The sequence below is a fragment of the Myotis davidii genome, unplaced genomic scaffold (genome assembly GCF_000327345.1).
Source record: "Myotis davidii unplaced genomic scaffold, ASM32734v1 scaffold205, whole genome shotgun sequence".
NCBI lineage: Eukaryota > Metazoa > Chordata > Mammalia > Chiroptera > Vespertilionidae > Myotis > Myotis davidii.
In genome coordinates, this window is record NW_006297573.1 from 6641614 (window position 1) to 6665104 (window position 23491).

Here is a 23491-nt window from a genome sequence, read left to right on the forward strand (position 1 = left end):
ACAGTTTCTCATGTTGTGACCCAACCATAAAATTATTTTCGTTGCTACTTCATAACTGTAATGTTGCTACTGGCATGAATCGTAATGTAAATATCTGATATGCAGGATGGTCTTAGGCGACCCCTGTAAAAGGGGTCTAGCAGGACCAAAGGGGTCGCAACCCACAAGTTGAGAACCGCTGGTCTAGATGGTTGAGGTTTATGACTTTCCAATAAGTGCAATGTCAGTGAGGGTTATTAACTCTCATTAGTGCCTCCTCAGAAGCACGTTCTTCTCATTAGTCTTGGAGAAGTCATGTTGTAGTGTGAATGGGCATGAGTCAGTAGTCATCTAAGCTCTTTTGCTGGGTGAACTGAAATAGACTAAAAGAAAGAGAGTGAGAGAATTGAGACCTGTATTAATGCAGTAGCATTTTTAAAAATAACCCAGTGACAATGAACCTTGTTGTCTTTCCCACCTTCCCTTGTAGGTAGGCTTTAAGCCGGCAGGAGGCATCCGCAGTGCCAAGGACTCCCTGGCCTGGCTCTCCCTCATAAAGGAGGAGCTGGGAGATGAGTGGCTAAAGCCAGAGCTCTTTCGGATCGGTGCCAGCGCTCTGCTTTCCGACATTGAGAGGCAGGTGAGTAGTAACCCATTGTCCTTGGAACAAACTGATAAGTGTTTTGGAGAGAGAAACGAAAAGTCGCCTATAGGGCTGTGAGAACTAGAGGTGAAAACTCATTTGACTTGCCCGGCTGGCATAGCTCAGTGATTGAACATCGACCTATGATCCAGGAGGCACGGTTCGATTCCTGGTCATGGCACATGCACGGGTTGCGGGCTCGATCCCCAGTGTGGGGTGTGCAGGAGGCAGCCGATCAATGATTCTCTCTCATCATTGATGTTTCTATCTCTCTCTCCCTCTCCCTTCCTCTCTGAAATCAATATAAATATATTTAAAAGCAAAACAAAACTCATCTGACATATATCATCATATCGAAACTTCTGCCTTCTTCCAAGCAAAACTGCCCTGAAGTAGGTTGGATGGAGGTTTTGCTGAAGTGCAGAATAATGGGGCTTTATAATGAAGTGTTAATTAACATCATTAATTATTGTATAATAGTATGATTATTAATTAATGTGTAATAATATAACAATTATTAATTAAAAAACTGTTTCCCTCACAGATTTATCATCACGTGACTGGAAGATATGCAGCTTATCATGATCTTCCAATGTGTTAAGCCCAAAATGGATTCCAGAAAACATTTTTCACAACGTTTAAAAATTATTTCTCTACATGATTATGAAAATTACTTAATTAAAAAATGAGAGACTAGGTAACTGCCTTTTTCCCCTTAAAATTTCCGTTGAATTTAATTCAGAGAATAAAAGAAAAATGCCAGCTAATCCACACATGGAACTCATTTCAGGTACATCTGAAATGCCCTTAATGACTAGATCTGCACTGTTAATTGTGTGAAGGTTTTCTCTTTAAAACTCTGAGTATCACGTTAATGACAGCATTGACAACATTAAATTCTAAGGAAAAAATGTTGACGTGCCCAAGAAACGTGCAGAAGAAACTGGCCCACTCCTTCCTTCAACGACCCTGGACTCACCGGCTCCGCACTAACTTCCTGCCATGAAAATCCGCCTTTAATTTTTGCAACAGATATGCTCTTTTACTAATTGTTTTATTAATGAAATGCCTGTCATTGCAATATGAAACTATGGATGTCATTGAATTTTTTAAATAAAAAAAATCCCTGTAGTTTATTTTTTTTCATTTTAAATTGTCACCATACATTGCAAACATAAATTCATAAAAAATATTAAGAGGTTATCAATGACTTTCTGAATCCTGACTCTCTCTGTTAGAGTCCAGGGGTACTTATCTCAGGTGAAGCACCCCAGGCCATTATTAATGAGTACAACTTACGTCTATATTCTGAAACTTAAGATTTATTAGTACAGTGAATTAGGGGTAAAACAGCAGACACTAACATAACACTTAATAAGTGCTCAACTCTTTACATACATCAATTTACTTAATCCTTATTTAATCTCTATAACAGTGATGTAACTACATGAAGGTTTTAAATCCTTGCAACAATGAATACTGATATTATCTTCCTTTTATTCAGATGCGGGACTGAGGCACAGAGATTTAAGTAACTTGCCAAAGGTCACGGAGCTCAAAAATTAGCAGTTAAGAATCCAGCCCAGGCAGACAGGCTGGCTCCGGAGCCTGTGCGGGCACTCCCGTGTGGAACTGCCCCTCAGCACACCGAGCACACAAACAGCTCAGTGGTGTGGGATCATCGTCTCTGTTTTACTCAGCTGGTTCCTTTGCCCACTGAGGTCTCTCCCCACGTCACACCTCCACCTGTGCTGCTTGCTAGCACCTTTACCACATTATAAAACCTGTTTTTTCTTTTTTGTTTAATAGTTAAAATAATTTATTTTGATACAATTAATTGATATTAATTTTCAATCTAAAACTGCATCAGGAAACTGATTACATTTCCAAATCGACATTCACTTAGTTCATACTATGAATCAGGTACTCAGACAGTATTTTTTAAAATTTCTTTATTGATTAAGGTATTACATATGTGTCCTTCCCCCCCATTACCCCCGCATCTTCCCCACTCATGCCCTCACCCCCCTGTTGTCTGTGTCCATTGGTTAGGCTTATATGCATGCATACAAGTCCTTTGGTTGCTCTCTCTCCCTTACCCCCACCCTCCCCTACCTTCCCTCTGAGGTTTGATGGTCTGATCAATGTTTCTCTGTCTGGATCTGTTTTTGTTCATCAGATACAGTATTGAGACGCTTCAGGGCATTTGCTCATTTAAAAATATATATATATTTTTCTCATCACCATTTATCCCCTCTTGCCCCTATTTTTTTTTTTTTAATGGTGATTTTGATGGAGTCTTCTCCTTCCTGAATGAATCTCTAGCTACTCATGAACGAGAAACTGGGAGTCATTGCAGTTGTGACTCTCACCTGCCGGCTCCTGGCCCAGCCCCTTCCTCTTTCTAGCTCTGTGACCTTGGCCCAGTAGGTTCACATTTCTGGACCTCCGTTTCTTTATCTGTGAAATAAAAGGACTGAGGCAGGTGATATCAAGGTGCTTTCAGCCCTAACATTACAATGCCCTAAGGATAAACCATAACAGATCCAAGAAGATGCTTTATGGCTATAAAGAGAAAAAGTTTATTGTAGCAATCTAAGTTAGAATTCGCCTCTCAGGAGTCAATTAGGCAAGTCCCTCAAAGCACCTCTCTAACTGTAAATGAAATGACGGAAATAAGTACAGAGAAGTAATCCTGCTTTCCCCCCAACACCTTAGCAGAAAGCTGGCTTTTGACTTATGTCTTTGGACGTGGTCAGTGACTCTGAATGCCGCTTCCACCTTCATAACAGGCTGGCCCAGGTGTCCCCCAGCACAAAGGTCAGTCACCTTTGGAGAAGAAACTGCAGAAAATAATTACACTCTATCACCTTTGAAGCTATTTCAATTTCACAGGGGTTTCTGTTTTCCTCCCATTCAACCCAGCTGGTCACTTTAGTTGATCAAGTGAACAGGCATCATTATCTTCAATTCTAATTTATATGAGACATCCACAGAAATTGACCTCTGTGGACGATTATAGATTCACACAGGAAATTAAGACTGGTGAGCCCCTCAGACCTATTAGAGACTGGTGAGCATGGCCTGCTCTAAAGGTAAATAATCTTGTATTTTGGGGGACAATTTATTCCAAGGACTATTGGCCTCTTCATCAGAAATGTCTGCCCCTTACCTGGCTCTTGAAGTCAAATATAACAAGGATGACTTTAATAGAAGCTCCCAGGCAGTGTTGATTGCTATGAAAACATAAGAGGAAGAGGTCATTTCTGAGGTGATTGTGACTTACTACAAGCAGATTTGTCTGCTTGAGAACACTGGGAGCCGATGCTTTATGCAACCAAAAAAATGAGTTTTGCTGTGTTGTGTTTAAAGCTTCTAAGTTCATAAAAGCAACCTCCCCCCAAATTGTCACAATTGTTGAATAAAGCATATTAGGTTTTAAAGATAACGTAAAACAACCAATCATAAAGTTTAGGGGCTTCAAATGACTTTAGGGACTATCTAATTTTATCCTTTTTTTTTTTTTAAATGTGAGAAGAGAAACTCAAAGTGGGAAGTCACTTATGCAAAGTCACAGAGAAAGTAAATCCACATCACGCCATGAAATATTCTACAGGTCATAGCCAGGGGTTTGGAATCGACATTTCGTAATTGTTTATAAATCCTGCCATACCTCGTATTATGTTTGTCAACATGTGAGCTTTAGACTTTTGAAGGACTCACTTTTGCCTCTGGGAGTCTTCTGAACGGTGTTTGGAGATGATCAGCCATCTAAATCTAGTCCAAGTGCTGGTGTGGTTAATTTTATTTCTTGGACTTGCAGAATTTTTGGTGACTTCAAGAACTGAATATTTTTTTTAAAAAGGTAGTTCAATGTTGCTTTTTAAAAAAAGAAAAGAAAACAGGGGGCCTTGTTTGGATTCTAGTTTGTCTATTAATGGAGAGAAAATGATGTATACTTGCAAAACAATTTCATAATTATTATATAGTTGCCTCATTGTGGATTATTTCAGCACTAATGAGAAATTTGGGCATCTTAGTTTGTATGAAATACAGCATCTGAGGAGACCTATGCAAAGTGGGAACCATTTCAGATATCTTCCTGGAAGTGCATCCTCACAAGAACGTGATACAGTGTCTGTCCTGATGGAGCAGAGCAGTTTGCTGTCCTACGTCTGTGTCTCAAGCCCATTCTAGAAAACCACGTGTTTCTTTGGAAAAATCAGCTTGCACTTCTAGTCCATGGGGAGACCAATATTAATTTTTCTTCTGTCAACTTGATCATTTTTTTTTACAACATAAATAGGGCCAGAGTGCAGAAATAGAAAAGAAGAAAGAATTAGATTTGATTGCATTTTCTAAGGAAATGAAACGTTATGCCCATTTGGACACTATGAAAAAGGTATGAGGTGAAATCAATTCCTACAATTGTTTTCCTGATCATGTGCAAGAGTCTTGCCTCCCAAAGGAACATAGATATTTTATAACCATCACCAAATGATCCTTTCCAGAAATGACCACAGGTAACATCTGGCTGATATATAAAATATGTAGTAAAAATAATCATTTTTAATTAACTAAAACCTGCTCAGGAGAGAGAGTCAGAGGAATAGCCATCTGGTCAATTCTCAGTTAATAGGACAAATGAGGATCGAATGTTTAATGCGATATATGTGAAATAGTTAGTGACCTTATGATGAACTAAAACTTTTTTTTAGGAAGAACAGGGGTGAGGAGGAGGAATCAGAGTATCTAGAAAGAACAGACATAAAATTTGATTTTTTGTTTTTAGAAGTCCATCTTATACTATAAAATGTAGGTAGAATAGAAGAAGCCTAGGTTTTGTGGCATTATTTTCTCTGGTTCAGGGACAGGAAATGAGTTGTAATTCATTTGAACAGTGAAATGAGGTTATACTTTATTCTGGAGCTTGACGAGGATGATGAAGAGTTTTAAAAAGTCATTATAAACAAAGGTAAAAGGATCTGGGAGAAGATTGAGGGTACTTGATGTCTAACGGTCCCAGGAAAGGGTACTTCTACATTAGATCTTAGCAGACAAGAGTCCTGTATTTCCTCTAGAGAAGAGGAAATGAGCTCATGCTACATGTGAAGTTAGGTTAGTTCAAGGGAAGATTCCTTTAATGCTCTGAAGTGTGTTACTAAAAAGGGACATTTGCTATTCCCTTCTCAGAAGTAAATTCTTTGATCGGAGTGGTTAGTTGTGCTGCCAAAAAAAACAGTTCCCTACTTTCCCAAACTATTTTACATGAGAAATACTGGGAGAGTTTATAAAACACAGAATTCCAGCCCTACCCCCAGAGTTTCCAATTCAGTAAATTGGCTCTGGGGCCCCAGAATTTGCATTTCCAAGCAGTTCCCAGGTGATGTTAATGCTATGACCGGGGAACCACACTTTGAGAACCACTCGACTGGAAAGCCAGTACTCAACACCTAGATTTCAAAGTAAATGCCTCTTTCCGTGATAAAACCCACCAGTGGCAGCACTTCTAAATCATGAGACTCCAGGATAGAGGTGTATATTTTGTTGCTTTTCATAGCCAAGAACAGGAGACAGAACAATGGAAATGACATTATCCCTTAATCCTTTCACAGTCGGCAGTGAACTTGATTACACTCTGGGCTTAAAAGCAAGCTTCGGAGCCTAGAATAAACATTTTAGATGAGGTTAGAATAATTATCCACAAAATCTTCCAAGGGATTGCGGCAAGCCGAGATAGATTCAGCTGTATGTGACTTTTACCTATTGGAATGCCTTAACTTTTGGTGATTCCAGTATAATTGCACTTAAACCCAAGACCTATTTTAACAGAGTCCATTCTTTAATTTATATTTGAAATTGATAAAATATTCCAGGGAGGGAACTTTTCTCAGGTGCTTGGCTTCTTAATGTGAAGCTACTGTGTAAGGGGTAAGGAAAACATTAGGTCCTGTCCTTTTTAACACAAAAGGATGTTTTACATTTGTTTTTATTATATTTTTATTTATTTCAGAGAGGAGCAGAGAGAGAGAGGACGAGAGAGAGAGAATCAATGATGAGAGAGAATCATTGACCAGGCACTGGGACCAAGCCCGCAACCCAGGCATGTGCCCTGACTGGGAATTGAACCATGACCTCCTGGTTCATAGGACCATGCTCAACCACTGAGCCACGCTGGCTGGGCTTATTTACTTATTTATTTATTTTTATTTTAAGTATGTGTTCTGCCAGACACAGAGCAAGCATGGTTCTTAGTTGCAATAACAGAACTCCCCTCTTCCTAGTTTAAGCAGAAAATAAATTTATTTTGAAAGCTTATTGAGTATCTTCCAGAAGAGGAACGCCAGATTGTTGGGCACAGAGGCAGCCAGCTAGGAATAAGACCCAAACCCTTTTTGGAACTGATCCAGGAAAGACCCAATGCTACCACCTCTGGGCACTTGATACCCCAATCTGTGCCTTTGCCACCCTTGAAAGCTGGAGCTCTCCTTGGTCACAGTGTCCAAAGATGGGTTCCTCCACTGCTGCCCTGGGTAACACACTCCTGTGTGATTCTCTGCTTTGTTAGAGCCTCTGCCACATGCCTGTACTCTAACTGTGAAGGAGGCTGGAAAGTGCATTTGGCCTTGGGAGAAATGGCACATAGTAATCATGATAGTTGTCAACCACAATATAGCAAGATGGTACAGGGGAGAGGGTTCATACTGTTACCGGGAAATCCCCGGGTGGGCTCAGGGTTGGCAGGGTTGAATCATACAAGGTGTTTATTGAGGCCAGCCAACTAAGAAGACAGGGTGCTTACAAGCATTCAAATCGTGTCTTATAGCAGGGTGCAGGGGGCAGGATTATAAAGGGGAAGGGCTAGGATGAGGCTGGGAATGGAATGCAGCTATGTGCAGTCCTGGAGGTCCACAGATGTCGGCTGATATCTTTAATCCTCAGGTGAAGAAATGATGTTGATGAGATGATGTTTTGACTCCTGGTGGGTCGGTCTGACCATGCCTATTGGTTCTGCTTGCTGGATTCACAGCTGAATCACTTCCTTAATCACTTTGCACAGGCCTTGGAAAGGAAACTTAAGAAAAACTTAACCACCGATTCACATATAAGAAACCTAACCCCCCATTCACATAAGTATATGTGTTCTAAGATTTAAAATAGTATGATTGTTTTCAGATTAATTCAGGTGCTCTATCAGATTATAAGTCCCCCTATCAAAACTTGGTGGTAGGAAAGGATTCATTGCCTCTGGCTGTATTTTCACATTCGGTCAGTCTCTAAAGCTGAACTCTGAAGTCACCCCTGGTCTCTTGAGAAGTCCCATGAAGTCTGTACCCTTATTCGCACCAGCAATATATGACAGTGCACGTTTCCTCATATACTTAAATATATCTCTAGACAGATATCTGTTGACTTCCTACCAGGAGTCATGATACAATTAGGTTGTTTTTTTCCCCCCACATTCTCCCCCTCATCTTCCTCCCAAACTCAACTTATTCATGATGATGATATAATTTTTCATATCATATTCTTTAGACTTTGAAATGTACTTATAGCTCTATTACATGATTTATCAGCTTCAATAATCTTTCTATCCTCTGCTCTACCAGATGAGAAAATCAGCATATTGATGTTACTACCCACCATCTGTCCTCTTCCCCTCCAAACTTTTGCTATATTATTTCTACATCATTAGAGTTTATAACGTGTAATTTTGTTCTGTGACCGTAATCTCCACAATCATTTTAGTTTTAGTCCTACAGTTTAATGACGTCAACACTTAGGACTAGTACTCTATTTATCTTTTTGCTTTTCAAAATGTGGCTTCAGGAAGGCTTTGGGGATATTCCCTGAGTTTTTGCAAGCACAAAAAATACTTTCATTACATTTTCTTGACTATTTGGTTGGGTACAATTCTTGAATCACACACTTTATTTCCTGTTGCTCCAGTGTCTTCTAATGTTGACCATTGCTGTGGGAAGTAACATTCTGACTTAAACTTTTTGTTCCAATGCACAATAGGTGTTTGTTTTTTTTTCCCCTTTCAATTCCAGTAACTTTACTGAAACATGATATAGGGTTGAATGTTTTGTATCAGTTTTTCCTGGAATTCAGTGTGCCCTCTCAGTTTATAGAGTTATGAGTTATATTTCTGAAAACTTACTTTGAAGTATATCTTTAACTTTTTTCCTATTTTGTTATTTTTTGCCTCTTCTTCAGGATACTGCAGGTTTTTCAGGTTATTGCATATGATAAGGCCTTTTTATCAGTCTGTCTAGCTATTATTTTTTTCTAATTCTTTTTTTTTCTACCTCATTGCATTGCATTCTTTTTTCTATTTCTGACATTCTTGTTTCTTTCCATGTTTTTAGCAGAACCTGGTTGCTGCCAGTGAAATGTATGTTTCCTGGGCTCTGCAAATCATCTTTCATTTCCTATTGTCTTGCAGTATCTTCCCCAAGCTCTTGTATATTTGATATGAGCTCTTGCTTTATAGATACGGTAGCTTTGTTTAGGTCTTTTTTAAAGTTTATGGCAATATGTATAGCCCAAATTTTTATCTGCTCTATGGACACATTTTTTTTTGGCCTTGAAAGTATTTTTTGTCTTCCATTTTATCTTTTTTCTCCTCTCTTATTTTCTTGTCATAGCTTTGCAGAGATTTTTTTTTTCTGGATCTGCTACTGACAGGAGGTTTGTGTGGGAGAGATGCCATGTCCATGCCCTAGGCCAGCAGATTTCTCACTGTTCCTAGATAGACACATAGTTCCTTATGACACAGATTGTGTGTTTGAGTGGATTATTTTGTCCTCCATTATCCTTAGTTACCAGAGATCAATAGCTTTAGGGCTACTCACATTGTGGTTCTGTTCTCTGGCCCTGCCTCAATAACAGTCTGCTTCCTGCAAATATGGGGTCGCTGTAAGATATCTCTTCTAGCTATAACGCCTCTGCTTCTCTTTGATGCCAAACTGGGTCCAGAGAAACTCCTGCTGCCAGTCTATGGACCTGTCCTTATTTATTCATAGAAATTATGGGTCCACCTTCCCCGGGTGTGACACCTACTTTGATCTGTTGACTTTTTCTGAGGCCAAGGATTTAGAATTTGCATAAATCTTACATTACAATAGAAAGAATTGTGTTTGGGATGAATATAAATTCTGGCTGGCTTTGAAACCAGTAGTAGAAACAACAGCAAGTTGAGAAATGGGGATTGAAGCTATAGTGCCTGAGGCATCTGGCATGATTCATATCTCACTCTCAGATAAGACATCTTCCCATTAGAATATCGAGGGGGATAATAGGTAAAAGTGAACTTGGAAAGTATCTGTCATGTAGAAGCTGTTCAAAAATTCCAGTTATTCTCTCTACAACCATAATGACACTGCAAAAAAAAAAAAGATGGAAAATCAGCTGTATACAAATATACTATTTTGGTAATACAAATCTATTAGCTTTATGAACATAAATATGTCTCTCCTGCTCTAGTTCCTCCTCTTGGGCACCTTGGAAGCCTGTTCATCACTAAGCAGAATCAGAAAGGAGGATTCAAAATCAGAAGCTATTTCTCTCACTTATATCACTTAACAGTGACAGCTGGTTCCTATCATTCTTTAAGTGATTTTTATAATTAAATTATTGTCTTGTGTCTTTTTCTGATTCTCCTTTTATGGCAGGTTGTGCCGCGCTCAGCATGGCCAGGGGTGAACCCGGGGGGTGGGGGTGGGGGCGGTGAAGGATTAAAGAAGACAGACAAGGGAATAAAGCTGGGGCTAGGTGGGATACTGCCATCTGAGGCCAAGTCTTTATTTTATAGCCAGATTCCAAGAGGCAAAGGAAGGGCGTGGTCAAGATGTTTACAATGTTCTCAAGGATTTCCAATCTACTTAATTACATGCATCTGAACTCTATCAAGCTTTGTTTTGGCAACACTTGCTGCACTTCCCGCAGCCTATGTCACTTAGCCACCTGGAACCACAGGTTCAGACTATAAGGTCAAGCTCACAACTATAGCCTTTGGCTATAATTGTGGGACAAGGGAGGGGGAAGGGGTCTTCACTCTGTAGTGTCAGTCTTATACAGCGGGACTGGCAGACAGATTTCTTACCTGGAGCTTTGTGGGTCTGGGACTTAAGAGTGGAAGGAAATCTGAGTCAGCAAAGAGGTTCTACATGTGGGATGGGTATAGGAAAACAGATTTTAAACTAGGAGATCACAGAAGGAGAAGTTAGCAGCAGGTTGCACACTGGGGTGGTCTAGGACAGAAGTCTAGCTGGCCTGTGTATTCTCCCTTCATCATGATGACACCGTGTCTGGAGCTAGTAAAATGTAGGGATAGAGCATATAATCTTCAATCTACCTGTCTGCACTGCCTGTATGTCCACCCCTAGTGGGAACTCCGATAGGTAAGCTGTTGTAACTTCTTTAAACCCCTTAAATTATAGCGGTTCTCAACTTGTGGGTCGCAACCCCTTTGGAGGTCGAACGACCCTTTCACAGGGGTCGCCTAAGACCATCCTGCATATCAGATATTTACATTACGATTCATAACAGTAGCAAAATTGCAGTTATGAAGTAGCAACGAAAATAATTTTATGGTTGGGGCCACAACATGAGGAACTGTATTTAAAGGGCCAGAAGGTTGAGAACCACTGCCTTAAAACATCCAGTAGAGTAACTTAAAGAGAGTAGGTGCTCTAGATTAAATTGTTAAACTAATTTAAACAGTACTTATTACTCTAGATAAATACAAGGAAGATATGGTTATAAAATAAGACTGATCCACAAGATAAAGACCAAAATTCATGCTGTCCAGGTGGACAAAATATAGCTTTGCTGGTGAATGGAATTCCTAAATAAATGCATAATACGTATTTTCAGAGGAGTTTTTCATAAAATAACCACACCTTGAGTTTTAATTCATTTTAATTTGGGGGGACAATGATAAATTTTATCAATGGTTTCTATAATTTCAGCCTTAAAACTTGATGGATGAGTTGCAAATGTATGAAAAATGGTTTGGGAAAACAACTTTTATTCATTAAGTTGTTTGTTTTGGTAGATCAAAAAGCACATATTTTTTAAGGTGATGTTTATTTTATGTTTTGAGTGGCAGCAAAAATAATTGCATGTTTGAAATCTTTGAAATATGTTTTAATGCTTTTTAAACGACTTAAGAGCAAATATGCCAAACTTACCAGTGCTTAAGCGATTCTGTGGTTGGAAGTTAGCTTCACTTGCTAAGCCTTTGGAACTGTTTAATATGCTGTTTGATTGTATCTTTTAAACTGAAGTCAGTGTCTGCACCTGGTGGAGTGTTTAGAACATTTAACACACCTACAGCAAGTTTTTGCAAAGAAGAGATATTGTAATTCTGTAAATGCTTGATTTGAACGCTAAAAAATGGATTTAAACATTTTTAATATAATAAAAATTATGCAAACATGGCCTCATAAGAGGATTTTATTGGTAAACTTAACTTATATGCCTGGTATATATGCTGAGAATTCATTTTCAAAAAAGACTATCTTGTCCTGACCGGTTGGCTCAGTGGCTAGAGCGTCAGCCTGCGGACTCCAGGGTCCCAGGTTCGATTCCGGTCAAGGGCATGTACCTTGGTTGTGAGCACATCCCCAGTAGGGAGTGTGCAGGAGGCAGCTGATCTATGTTTCTCTCTCATCGATGTTTTTAACTCTCTATCCCTCTCCCTTCCTCTCTGTAAAAAATCAATAAAATATATTTAAAAATAGAAAAGAAAAGAAGATAGTCTTTTTTAAATATATATTTTATTGATTTTTTTTACAGAGAGGAAGGGAGAGGGATAGAGAGTTAGAAACATCAATGAGAGAGAAACATCGATCAGCTGCCTTCTGAACACTCCCTACTGGGGATGTGCCCGCAACCAAGGTACATGCCCTTGACCGGAATCAAACTTAGGACCCTTCGGTCTGCAGGCCGATGCTCTAGCCACTGAGCCAAACCAGTTAGGACATCTATCTTCTTTTCTAACTTACAAATATTTTCAATTTAATGAGACGATGTATTTAAAAGGATTTAGATAAGTCTATAAAGTTCACGTTCAAGATTATTCTCCAGTGTTTCTTATTAAATGTATATTTTAAGTTACTGGGAATTCATGGAATTATAGAGTTTTTTGTACACATATTTACTGGTACTACCTAGTAATTCAGTTTCCTGTACACTCAGTATATGGCAGGCACTGTTCTAAGTGCTTTATATGTATGAACTAATTAACCCACACAGCATACCTATGAGCTAGGCATGATCATTATCATTTTACAGACGAGTTGATGGAAGCAGAGACCCACAAAGGGATTTAAGGTCACACATACAGCTGAGATTAGAGGCTGGTTAGTTACTCTTGGCTCCAGCATCTGTACTTTTAACCACTGTGACAGACTACTATGTGCCAGGCACTTTGGTAAAATGCAACCTTTGTGCCATAATTCCAAGAAAAGGAAACACATGGGCATTTAGGGGGTAAAAACAGGTCCCCAGAGGTCATTTAGCCATCCTGCCCATGGTCATGCTCTCCAGCAGTCTGCAGGCTGCCACGAACATGGGGGGAAATAGCAATGCCGTGGAATCCCTATAATGAGCTGTTCAGGGACTGAAACAGTGCCTCCTTATAGGTTAAATAGGGTATATTAGGCTTTTATTATATTTACTGCTGCATCTTAGGATCTGGGATTTGGTCATATTATTTCCAAATCCTTATATAATGAACTGTGTCACTGTAGGATTCTACAATTGTAGCTATAAATATAAAACACAAACGCACAAAGGCATCCACCCATATATAAAATTACTAGGGAAATGGGATGGATAAAAAAATGAATTGTTAGGTTTAGGGCATAATTACTGGGGGCTCTGATCTGGTTAGATCTTGAGAGCAGTTTGGAAAGATTTCAGGGGCATCGTGAAAGTCAAGTACAGATTTGTGTGGGTCAAATGATACAGACAGATTTCAGATGGTGCAATGACAAGGGAAATTGTTTCATAGAAAAGGGGTGCCTGTGTGCTTAGTGCTTCTAAATTTGTTGACAGAATAAATGTTGAGGCTAAAAATCTGAGAGCTGTATCAGAGATGCTGTCTTAGATATTGTCACCCCAAGTTTCTGAAGGCAGAAATATTGACTTACTTGTAGCCATTGTATCTTGCATGTAATAGTCAATATCACTTGTTGAATTTATTTATAGGTGCACATATGTTATGTAAGCAAAGGAAAGAATATGTCAGAAAGTTGAATAAAGCTGCATGTGATAGGTAATGTTTGAGGATGACTAGGAGTATTGTAGGTAAAAAAATGTTGGCGCTTGTAACTCTCAGACTTGTCTGTACTGAACCTACAGCAATTCATCAATTACAGTTCAGATTTTCCTATCCCAGCACTGGTCCCCACAGTGGTTTCTGCGGGTGAGTCTTTGCTCTCCTAAGCCACGACTCTCTTCCCCCATCGCTGCAACCTTAGGGGTAGCGGTTTGCCCTGGCTCCTTCTCTGTCTTATGGACCCAAGAAGAGGTGTTGATTTTCCAGTCTCTTCAGTTTTTTACTTGTCAAGATGGAGTGGCCACTTCCAAGTCTTCTTACATGTGGAACCAGAAGTGGAAAGTTTTGTGTGTGTGTTTTTTTTAAAACCCCAAGAATGAATGCTTTAAAATTTGTCTAAAATCTCCATTAGTAGATTTAAAAATATATGAAGAAACCTATAGAGGTCTGTAGTCTATAACCAGTGTGTACCAATGTCCATTTCTTGGTTTTGATAATGTACTACAGTTAATGTAAGATGTCTCCATGCAGGAACCTTGATGAGCAGTGCACTCTGTACTATGTTTTGCAAACCTATTAATCTGTAACTATTTATAATAAAGGTTTTTTTAAAAAAGTAAAATAATCTAGAAAAAAACATTTGTAACCCAAGAGGAATAAAAAAAAAATCAAAGCTTAGGTATATAAAATGCCAATCAACAAAACATTATAGTAGAAAAGTGGACAAAAACTGAGTAGGCATTTTGTATAACATAGATACTAAAGTTACGAAAAGTTGTTCAAACTCACTTGTGGTCAAGAAACAACAAATAGAAGGCATTGATTTCTATTTATCAGCCTGGCAATGATTAACAATGGACATGATAATACCAAATGTTGCCAAGTGTGTGGGTAATTAGGCACTCCATGTACTTCTAGTAGAAACGTAATTTGGCAAAATGTAGTAGAAAGCCAATTTGATAACACACAAAGTCAACAAAAGTTGCAATTTCATATATAAGAATTTATGTTAGGAAATAAGGATGTGCACAAATATATCTATAACAGTGTAAATCAGGTCTAGCCAGTTTTATTCAATGGATAGAGCGTTGGCCTGCAGACTGAAGGGTCCTGGGTTTGATTCCGGTCAAGGGCACATGCCTCAGTTGCAGGCTCCTCCCCAGCCTGGCCCCTGGTCGGGTGCGTGCAGGAGGCAACCAATTAATGTGTTTCTCTCACATTGATAATTCTGTCTTTCCCTCTCTCTTCCACCCCCTAAAAAGTCAATGGAAAAATATCCCCAGATGAGGATTAGAAAAAAATCTAAAAAAAGAATGTAAATCAAGCATTATTTATTAGAAACTTTAAGAAACAATAATAGAAAAATGATTAGATAAACACATGAGGATATCATTGTAGAATTATATTAAATATCAAGGGAAAATGATATGAAGTATAAAAAATCAAAGTAAAAATAATATGAAAGAATATGTACAGTGTGATGCCAATTATATTTCCAAAGGTTATACATAGAGAGAAAAACATGGAAATAACAAAATAGCAATAATTGGATAACTCAGGGTAGTGGGATCACGTATGATTTATTTTCTTCTTTGTGACTATTTAAGTATTCTGTTTTAAATGTATTATTTTTATAACCAAAGCAATAAATAAACCAGATTTTATAAAATCTGTCAACAAGTTTATTAAACTCCCAGTATTCTAAATGGTGCAGGAACAATACTCTTATACTTTTAAAGCTTGTAATCTATAGTATAAGCTATTATAAAAATGGTAGGCACACCTACCCATGCATATAATCAAGCACAGCTGCATATGAGAGCTCAGAGGAAGTCTGTGTGAAGAAAAGAATGTGAACTTGGCAGTCAGACAGAACTGGCCTTAAATCTTACCTTTGCTGATTTTTTAAAAGGTTTTGTTTTTTCATCTAAACATGGGGATAATATTACCTACAACATCTGAGTTTTAATGAGAATTAAATGGGATAAGATACATAAATGGCTAGTATACAGAATATATTCAGTAATTATTAGTTTCCTTCACCAAAGAGAGTTGTGGTAATACAAGAAGTATGTCTTGGAAAGTTTGGAAACAGAATAAATACTCAAAACTTATTACTTCCCAATACATTTATGACATTTTACCATCACTGATGCTTTTGAGGTTCTTTATTCTGTTATATCTGTATAGTATACAGCAGAAATACTATATAATAATTGCAGTTGCTTATCTTTCCCAACTTCATGATAAATGATGTCAAATTGGTAGTTTGGATTTATTTATTGTGGAAGTATTTATATCACAGAAATTAATAAATGAAAGTTAGGGCGTTTTCCTGGGAGAATCTATTATAAATTTTTTAAAATTGATTTTAGAGAGGGAGGAAGAGAGAGAAGAGGCAGAGAGAAATACTGATATGAGAGAGAGAGACATCGATCAGTTGCCTCCCATATGTGCCCTGACCGGGGATTGAACCCTAAACCTAGTATGTGCCCTGACTGACCAGGAATCCAACCCTGATCTTTTGGTACATTGGACAACACTGCAACCAACTGAGCCACATCGGCCAGCGGGGGAGAATCCACTTTTAAACATTACCAGAACACACTGCTCTCAAAAACAGAGTGCCTTACCATGCATAGACTCATGGGAGGGAATCTGGTTTGTAGGGTTTCATGGCCAGGTAGACAGAAAACGTGGCTAACTAGGGGTATCTCTATGGTACAGCAGGGCTTGAGCCACTTTGTAAGGCGAAGAGGAGAGGCTTTAGTCCCCAAGGAAAGGGGACCAGGAAGAGCAGAATGGGGAAGGGGGAATCAAAGTGACAATCCATTCCTGAGACTTGACACATATGGACAAAGAGAGCTTCACCCAAGGTGGCATAGGGGATGCCAGTGGTTGTCCCTGGGCTGCCAGTTCCTGGAACTTAGGGTTAGCAAATGGACATGGGACTCCCACTGGTCAGCATCAGAGTACATGGGAGAATGACTGGTATTAAGCCCCCTTATGTATGCATGTATGTATGTACTTATTTACATATGTGTGTACATATGGATGAATGTATATACAAGTATGTGTATTGTAGGAGGAAAGGAGTTGAAGCTATTTAAATACTTATTACATCTTGCCTTAATTCCTGGAGGAACTGAAGTCTGAGTCTTTTTATCTAATGTGGGAGCAAAGATCCTTTGACTTAGCTGTGTGGTGTGAGAATAAAGATGAATAGACTTAGCTCTGAGCTTCTAGTGGAGGCAGAAAGTGAGGAACTAAAGTAAGCAATGAAACTTAGCAGCAGCAGCCCATGGATTGAATCAGTTCACATATTTGTCTACCACAGTAAATTCTCGTATGCCACCAATATCAGGACTTTTTCTTGTGAGCGACCTGTGTTTTTTGTTTCCGGATTGAATAGGGCTTTCTCTCCCTTCTTGACTACTAGGGCCTGATAAATGCAGATATGTATCAGTAAATAATCCCTCCATGATCCATTTCGTCTCTACCCCATGTGATAAATCACATAGGTTAATAAGGGCTGATAGGTTAGGTTCTGCATTTCTGTAAAAACAAGGATAGCACTAAACAGTGAGGACCAGGTGAGGGCATTGGTTTTTCCTACAGGCTTTGGACTCAGATGGATGTGAATTTGAGTTCCAGTTCTACTAGTATATTTAGCTGAGTGGCAGCACTTATCCTCTCTAAGCCTTGGGTTTCTTGTCTATAAAATGGGGATAATAATAGCACCTTATCCATTAAGTATTACCATGCAAATGAAACACCTAACATAGTGAATGGCATATAGAAAGCACTCAAAAATGTAAAATTAATTGCTTTAATCTTATGTAGTGATTTCACTTTCCAACATGCCACAAATTGCGTGCGCGCACGTGTGTGTGTGTGTGTGTGTGTGTGTGTGTGAATAGATATGTGCAATAACTAGAAATGGGCAACAATCTTTGTGGATGTAATAGCAGAATAGTTAATGCCAATCTGACAGTTCTGTTGTCTGGTTTCCTTCACACGAAACAGTGACTTAGCTGTATCCATCCTGCTGCTGTATGAGGAGTTTTCTCCTTTTTTTTCTTTCTCTCTCTTTTTTTAAAACAATATATTTTTTATTGATTTCATAAAGGAAGGGAGAGGGAGGGAGAGATAGAAACATCAATGATGAGAGAGAATCACTGAACCACGGCCACTTGCACGCCCCCTACTGGGGACAGATGCCAAAACCCAGGCAGGTGTGATCAAGCCCGAAACACCCAGGCGTGTCCTGACTGGGAATAGAACTGTGACCTCCTGGTTCATTGGCGAATACTCAACCACTGAACCACACTGGCCAAGCAGTTTTGTCGTTTTTATTATTGAACTGGAGGCCCAGTGCACAAAATTCATGCATGGCAGGGGTCCCCTCAGCCCAGCCTGCACCCTCTTGCAATCTGGGACCTTTTGGGGGATGTCCGACTGCTGGTTCAGGCCGGATCCCGCAGACGGGCCTGAACTGGCAGTTGGATATCCCTCTCGCAATCCAGGACCACTGGCTTCTAACTGCTCTGTTTGCCTGCCTGATTGCCTCTAAAAATAAAGCTTCTTCTTTCTTAAAAAAAAAGGCCACTTGCATGCCCCCTACTGGGGACAGATGCCAAAACCCAGGCAGGTGTCCTGACTGGGAATAGAACTGTGACCTCCTGGTTCATTGGCGAATACTCAACCACTGAACCACACTGGCCAAGCAGTTTTGTCGTTTTTATTATTGAACTGGAGGCCCAGTGCACAAAATTCATGCATGGCAGGGGTCCCCTCAGCCCAGCCTGCACCCTCTTGCAATCTGGGACCTTTTGGGGGATGTCCGACTGCTGGTTCAGGCCGGATCCCGCAGACGAGCCTGAACTGGCAGTTGGATATCCCTCTCGCAATCCAGGACCACTGGCTTCTAACTGCTCTGTTTGCCTGCCTGATTGCCCCTAAAACTCAAGCTTCTTCTTTCTTAATTTTTCATAATTATATTTCTTCTGTATTTTTTTATTTTAAGTCAAGCTTCTTGAGAACATGAGGCATTTAACATCATTCCATATTCCTGACAGAGAGCTAAGCATGGTAAACATAGCAAATACTTAACACTTAAGGGCTTCTATACAAACACCTTCCAACCAGGAATGTCTTAATAGGCAGCCTCCAAAAACTTGAACTGGAAAACCTAAAAGTAGAGTGCTCAGAATTCAGGCGTCAGGTGCTATTAGCAGGATTTCTATCCCAATTAAACTCTAATTCTTAGCTCTCAACAGTCTGGACATAGTGCCCTTCACTGTCTCCAAAGTTTCTTATTCGTCACTATCCCATTTTCCTTTTTTTTTTGAGTTCAATGTTTTATATCCACATCAGTATCAACGTACCATACAAAACCCACCTGCCAGCCTAGCTGGGCAGGCAGGAGGGGGGCCCTTGGCAGCATAGAAAACCGTGGTTCTTGTCCCAAAAGAGGAGAAAATGGGTTTACAGTCAAGGAAACAAAATCAGAACCCAACATGATCAAGGAGAAGCCTAGAAACTGCATCGAGCAGAGGTGCTGTTGGCAGCGGTGCCTCTGGGCTGGCCCAGTAGTACCTGCAGCAGCCTCGGTTCCTGGGAAGCCTGGGTCAGAGAGGGCCAGCTCTTGGGGTATTTTTAATAATTTTGCTTTTGGGGGAGGAGGGCTTCTGGGCAGCAGCTCCATGTGAGAGTAACCAGTGTGGGTTTCACTTAAGGGTTTGGAGGGGAAGTTGTGTCTGTGGGGCGAGACCCACCTGGGCCCAGGCCCAAATGTCACAGCTGAGGTTCTTGAAAGTGGCACAGCAAAGTTCCTTCCTGCCTTCTTCCTGCCCTGACCCCAGGTCTATGACTTAAAAATCAGGGCACTAGGCTGGGGCTGAGCACCCTAGCGGCCTTTGTAAACATGGCAGGTCCAGGCAGGGGGAGCTTGGGGGAACTGTAGGAACTGGTGGGGGCAGCCAGAGCCAGGGGAGGGCAGTGCCCATGGGGACAGGGCATATGGGGTGGAGGAGGTATGTTCCTCTAACAGAGACTTAGAGGTACAGAGACTAAGAGAGACAGAGAGGACAGAGATGGGGATAGAAAGTGACAGGAAGAGAGAGACTCAGAGAAAGCAAGAGAGCGATTGAGACAGAGAAAGATCCACAAAGAAGAGAGACAGACAGACAGACAGAAAGATGGAGTCCTGCTCTGTATGAGTCAGCGGGTTGTGGGAGGGGGGCCCGGGGCCCGGGGCTGGCACGGGATGTGCCATTGTGACAATAAGTGCATCGTTGTGTTGCAGAAGGGAGTTGTGCTGGTAATGCAGCACCAGCTCCTTCAGAGACCCATTCAAGTTGTAGGGCTCCACAAAACCCAAGCCAGGGGCTGGGCGGTAGATGACACAGTGCTGGGTATCGCCGTCCACCACCACAGAGCAGGCATAGCAGCCCGCTGGCTGCTCTCACGGATGAGGAAGGTACCATCCCGCTTGCCGGTCAGCATTTCCTCAGCCTGCGTGCGGTTGATCTTGCCCACATACCAGGTTCCTTCCTCAAGATGGGGAGGTCATCCTCATCCTCCATCAGTGCGTGCTGGTCTTCAGTCTCATTTTTGATTCCCAACCACTGGTTGATTTTCTCCTGCCGGGCGCCTTTCTGGGTGAGCCATACCAGGTTCTGGTCTCGGATCTTGCACAGATGCATGAGGTCTGGCTTCAGGCTGTTCATGTGCTGATCGACCTCACAGTTGTCCAAGGCCTGTGTACGCAGCTCCTGTTCCAGCTTTGTGCAGCTCTCGGGGATCCTCTGCATTTCTTTGTCATTGCCCTCACACCAAGTGCTCCAGATACTCCTGGCTGCCCTTCTCTTGAGTCTGGCCCTGCTCTTCCAAGATCTTGACGGTTTCATTGAAGGCTTGGATTGTGGTGCTTCACCTGCAGTTCCTGGGAGGTGCGTGTGTACTCCTCGTGGAGCTGGTCCTACTGGGGCTCTTGTCCTGCGCTTCAAACCAAGGTAACAAACAAAACCTTTAATTCTGATCTTCCTGGCTGCAAGGGAACAGCAAACCTCAATAAAATAACTTCCCGCCAGAAGTCACGTCCAAATACTGGGAGACTGAGGACTATAGGGCTGACTATGCACATGCGCAATAACGGGCTCACGTTCTAGCAGTAGGCGCCCAGGCATCCTCCACAATCCCACAATCCTCTAGGCGCCCAGGCTCCTCCACAATCCCACAATCCTCTGGTCGCCCAGGCGTCCTCCTCAATCCCACAATCCTCTAGGAGCCCAGGCATCCTCCTCAATCCCACAATCCTCTGATCGCATACTTCCGGTTTTTCTAGCTCCTCCTTCAGTGGTGTTTCCTTCAGTCGGGTTGGGAGTCCAGGACCTCTAGTTGAAGAGGATTTTTCTGCTCTTTGAGGTTGATAGCTGTTTCCTATTTGAATCAGTGAAGTTTCGGGAGTCCTGCTGCTGCCACGGACATGTCGGTCCCAAGCGCACTCATGAGACAACCGCCCATTCAGTGCACGGCTGGCGCCGTCCTGGTTCGCAATGAGAAAGGTACTGTGCTGGGCCGGTTTCCAATTGGATCTTCCTCCTCCTTCCCCAGCGCACTCCACACCTCCTCCAGCCGACCACCCCAACCCCACCGACCCTTAAGACCTCCTCCTCTATTTCTTCGACTTTCCCCATCAAACTTGCACCCTATTGGGTTGCCTAGGGGCGCCCCTAACCGCTCCCTGAGGGGCGGGGCCAGCCTGGGCGAGGGGCCGTGGTGTTCTGGTCATTATGGTCACTTGTTTTTCATAAATATAGCAGATAGCATTTGATTGTATGACCATGCCACGTTTTATCTATTCACCTGTGGATAGACATTTGGGGTATAACCACTTTAGAGCTACAGTGGGGCCTTGACTTACGAGTGTCCCAACTAACGAGGTTTTCGAGATACCAGCCGTCTCTCGGCCGATTTTTTTGCTTTGAGTTGTGAGCTAAAATTCGGGTTACGAGCCAGCTTCAGATACCCCACCCCTAGTTGGCGCAGCGAACACCACAACATCAGCCCAGCATCACGTGTCTCACTTGTTCACTTTATGATTTGACAAATGAGTAATTTGAGTTACGAGCTCTGTCACAGAACGAATTAAACTCATAAGTCAAGGCCCCACTGTATTATGAATAAATTTCTATGAACATTCCTGTACAAGTCTTTTTGTGGATATAGGTTTTCATTTTGGTTGGGTAAATACGTAGAAATACAATTGTGGGGTCATTGTGTAGGTTATGTTTAACTTTAAAAGAAAGTTCGGTTAGCATTCCCACAAGCAATTTATTATTTTTTTGACTGCCTAACATCTTCACCAAAGCTTTGGCAATATCACTCTTTTCACTTTTATTCATTCATCTGGGTGAGTAGTTTTCTCATTGTGGTTTAATTTGCGTTTTCTCTGTTGACTAATGATGTTGAGCATTTTGTCAGATTTTGGTCCCCTGCACTGAATTCCATGTCCTTAATCAGACAGGAAGGACAACAACTTAAAATCAAGCACATTAACAGTGTCAAGTAGCTCCTACAGTTTACATATTGATTTACCTTTATTCTCACCCCTATTAAAGTACTGTTGTATATACATCTTTAGGACTTATGTTACTTTCTATCTCATGCATGATTTTTAAAAAATTATTATTCAGCTGGATTTAGTTCAAAGTAACTGCTCTCTTGGCAAAATCCTCTTGATTATTTATATGATAATCATGAAGTGAAGCCTTTCAGATTACTTAATGCCTTGTATTTGGAGGTGTGCCTTTCTTCAAGAGTACTCAAAGCCTTTTGACGTTAATATTCACAACATCTTTGTGTAGTGAGTGGGGAACATGGGGAGTAGAAACAAATTCCAGAAGGTGAAGTGACTGAGCCTAAATCTCAGAGGAAACTGGTGAAATTCAGATAAGTTGAATCACAGTCACCAGACCTACAGCAACCTAGCAAACCAAGGTACCTCTCCTCATGGGGTCAGACTGATAAAGATTTCAGATAAAGCCGAGTCATTTCATCTACTGATATAAAGTTAATATAGTTTCTTCCAAAATCTTTCAGAACTAGAAAGTTATCATGAGCTGTGCCATGGAGGGTCTCTGTGGATTTATGAACTGATTGTTATAAAGAAAAAGAGTCATTCTGCCCCCTGGAAAAAGATGTGTGAGAATGCAGTAATACAGGGAACAAAAAGTTTCAAAGAACAATGCACAAAAACCTCCTATCCTCTCATACACACATAACTATTTTCAAGTGAGAAGACTGTGCTTTGTGAAAAACAACAAAGAGAAGTATAGGACCTCTAGCAATACAGGCATAAAACACACACAGTGTTCCAGGTTGGCTTTTCTTATATACGAACATATTGCATATTTAAAGAGTCACTCTGAAGTAATATGTCTGATGTTTAACAAACATGCCAGAATTCAAGCACCCAAATGGGTGATTTTCCCCCCTCAATGTAGGCATCTTGGGATGTTTATACATTTCAATATCACTTTGTCACTGATAAAAACATTTTTGGAATTGCTATT

The 23491-nt window shown here is 40.8% G+C and overlaps 1 protein-coding gene and 1 pseudogene across 1 annotated transcript in view; one reads left to right on the plus strand and one right to left on the minus strand.

Moving 5' to 3' along the window:
• Positions 1-1753, plus strand: part of DERA (deoxyribose-phosphate aldolase (putative)) — a 95244-nt gene extending 93491 nt beyond the window's left edge. Inside the window, exons 8-9 of the mRNA XM_006773285.2 lie at positions 470-619; positions 1167-1753. Coding sequence (XP_006773348.1) covers positions 470-619; positions 1167-1223 — 207 coding nt within the window. The 3' untranslated portion in view covers positions 1224-1753. The remainder of the gene's footprint in view (positions 1-469; positions 620-1166) is intronic.
• Positions 1754-19068: 17315 nt separating this feature from the next.
• Positions 19069-23491, minus strand: part of LOC102774038 — a 55658-nt pseudogene continuing 51235 nt past the window's right edge.